The sequence below is a fragment of the Leucoraja erinacea genome, chromosome 22, assembly GCF_028641065.1.
Source record: "Leucoraja erinacea ecotype New England chromosome 22, Leri_hhj_1, whole genome shotgun sequence".
Lineage (NCBI taxonomy): Eukaryota > Metazoa > Chordata > Chondrichthyes > Rajiformes > Rajidae > Leucoraja > Leucoraja erinaceus.
In genome coordinates this window covers 24,962,384-24,964,996 of record NC_073398.1, presented here as the reverse complement: position 1 = coordinate 24,964,996, position 2,613 = coordinate 24,962,384, and the positions used below count along the sequence as shown (strand labels likewise).

Sequence of the window (2,613 nt, the reverse complement as noted above, 5' to 3'; positions counted from 1 at the left end):
CCCTCTGGTTTTGCGTAATTGTAATTTACCTTAAACGCAGCGTGAGGAACTGGAATAATTTCTAGATATTTGAAATATTGGTATGTATCAAACATTAGAAACTCTAGTTCATGCATGAAGTTTTTTATTTTGTTAATTCGTGGTACATGATCACTGTTGACATTGCAGAACTGATTGTCCAACTTTGTTTAAGAAGTGGTGATGTCCACACATTGAATCAGTGAAGGCGATGAAGCCAAGGAACTCTTTGATGACGGTTCTTATATTTAGACACTGCTAATATTGGATCAGCAATATATTTCCAAGCTTAGATAGGGTGTAGATCTGGAAGGATTCATGAAATCCCAATGTGCCTGCAGGCCTAATTTTTTTTTCTTTCTTTTTTTTTTCCCCAACTTGTCGAAGTTATGGGTTTGTGCGATGCTGCTGAAGCAGCTGTCGTTTGTTGCTCATCAGCTGGTAGACAATAAACATTGTTACCACAGTACACTGATGGTAGAGGGTGTGAATGATGGTGATAGTTTAGATGCCCTTCACGTTTGTACTAAGTGTCGTTGATCAACTGATTGAAGATGCCGTTTTCAATTTTAAACTTCACATTTTATTGCATATGCTCTCCTCTCATTCACAGAGAGCTGAGACAATACTAGGCATGCATGGTACCAATGGCCCACTTTCTCCATCAGACAATGCCTATGGTGAAAACTAATCATTGGTATTCCCAGGGCTCAATAAATGGATGTATATCCTTGCAGCCTCAGGAGATGAATGAAAGTTGCAACAACTTGTGTCCTCTGGGGGTGAGTGACGGAATGGCACTTCAACATTTCTCAGGTGCAATGTAACCTTCATTACTAGACTGACGGGTGTTTTAGTAACAATCTGATTCAAATCAAATGGAATTCTGTTAAGACATTTGCTCTTTGGAAAACGCGATCTTCCCATCACTTAAAGTGCTGCAAATCCAGAATAAAAATAACTGGATGGCCTAAGGTTCTACCCCTTCCCCAACTAATCTTCCTTCACCAGCAGCCCTATTGTCTGGTTGAACTTCTTCTCAATTTAAACAACTCAATTAACTGCATTCATATCTAAAGTGTAATCATAGGAACTCATTGTCTGTGCCTTTGAGATTAGTTTAGAGATACAGCACAGAAACAGGTCCTTTGGCCCACCGAAACCTTGTCGCCTAGCAATCCCCGCACATTAACACTATCCTACACACACTTGGGACAATTTGCAGTTTTACCAAGCCAATTGGCCTAGAAACCTGTACGTCTTGGGTATCCAAAATACCCCTTGACTCTTTTGTTCCCAGCTTGTACCAGAAGGTAACAGTAATTTTATGACTAAACAGTTGTCTGTCCTGTATATTTAGTATTTGTGTACAGCATAGTGGGTTGCATTTCCCCAAAGTTTGTATACACTTTCATTCCCACTGCAACCAATAAAATTCAGAATTTTTAAATAATCTGAAATTTCATTTTAATCCAGCAGAAATACAATTTAATTTTAAGGTTGTTCCTTTTTCCAAAGTATTCTCGGGCCACAAATATCAGTAGGAGCTGTGTGTCAGCTTTGCGTTTAGAGAGGCAACACACTTGTTGTCACAGTGTGAGTTACTGCTGCATAAAACAACAGTGAAAACTAAATGACAGGGTGAGCTTACAATTTAGAAACCTGGGTGATATTTTAAGCAGAGAGCTAATGGAGATCATCCAGATAAATTGCAAATTCAAAACAAATGTTTCTTGGAAATTTTGATCAGTTGTGAACTTTTCCTGAAATTGTCCCAGTTCTGAAGGACATTATTTGTCCAAGATTGAGGTGTTGCTTTGGGGTAAACAATGTCCCTCTGGTTACCAACGCAATTTCCCAGGACAATATTTGTCAATCAGTTGTTGATAATAGGGCTGTAGCTTCTTTATGTCGGGTAAATCCTCGTTCTTGGTATACAGATCAAACTTGCTGTAAACACAGAAGAATTTGGTTTCATTAGCAAACGGCATTCTAACATGGATAATTTGTCTCTGCAATACTTTCCAACCCCCATCATAACATCTACTCCCAAACTATTTATAGGGCCCTCTAATCCCCTACACCTCACATCATTATACCTCAATCTGCCCAAATGTAGCCTCTTCCTGCCTTACTGCCCAGCCGGTTTACCTTGGATAATGCCACCTTTTCCTCCTGTCCATTTCCAGTAATTTATCTGAACCATTATCTCTTCAATTTCCTATTTTCCTCTTTACACACAGAATCATCAACCCAGGTTCACATCCTTTTGTGTATAGATCAGACTTACTGCAGACACAGAGGGTTTAGTTACCAAAAGGCAATCAACACGGAAAATACATCCCTTCCATGACTAATTGTCCCATTTGCAACATTTCTACCCCATCAGAACATTCACTAATTAAAATGCCCACCATAGTCATCTCTCCTGAGTGCCCAGCTGGTTTTCAGATGTACCCAATGCAAACAGCACCAACCCATGCCCACAGTGATTCCAGCAATGGCCCATAAGTCCATGGATGATCACGGCATTGATACCCTGTAACGTCCCACTAATGAATCGCCCTTATGTCATTGCACTTAATGTTGACGTCA

The 2,613-nt window shown here is 39.8% G+C and overlaps 1 protein-coding gene across 4 annotated transcripts in view; it reads right to left on the bottom strand.

Moving 5' to 3' along the window:
* Positions 1 to 354: 354 nt before the first annotated feature.
* Positions 355 to 2,613, bottom strand: part of miox (myo-inositol oxygenase) — a 29,001-nt gene continuing 26,742 nt past the window's right edge. For all 4 annotated transcript variants that reach the window (XM_055653219.1, XM_055653218.1, XM_055653220.1 and 1 more), the window contains one exon: positions 355 to 1,968. In XM_055653219.1, coding sequence (XP_055509194.1) covers positions 1,860 to 1,968 — 109 coding nt within the window. In that variant the 3' untranslated portion in view covers positions 355 to 1,859. The remainder of the gene's footprint in view (positions 1,969 to 2,613) is intronic.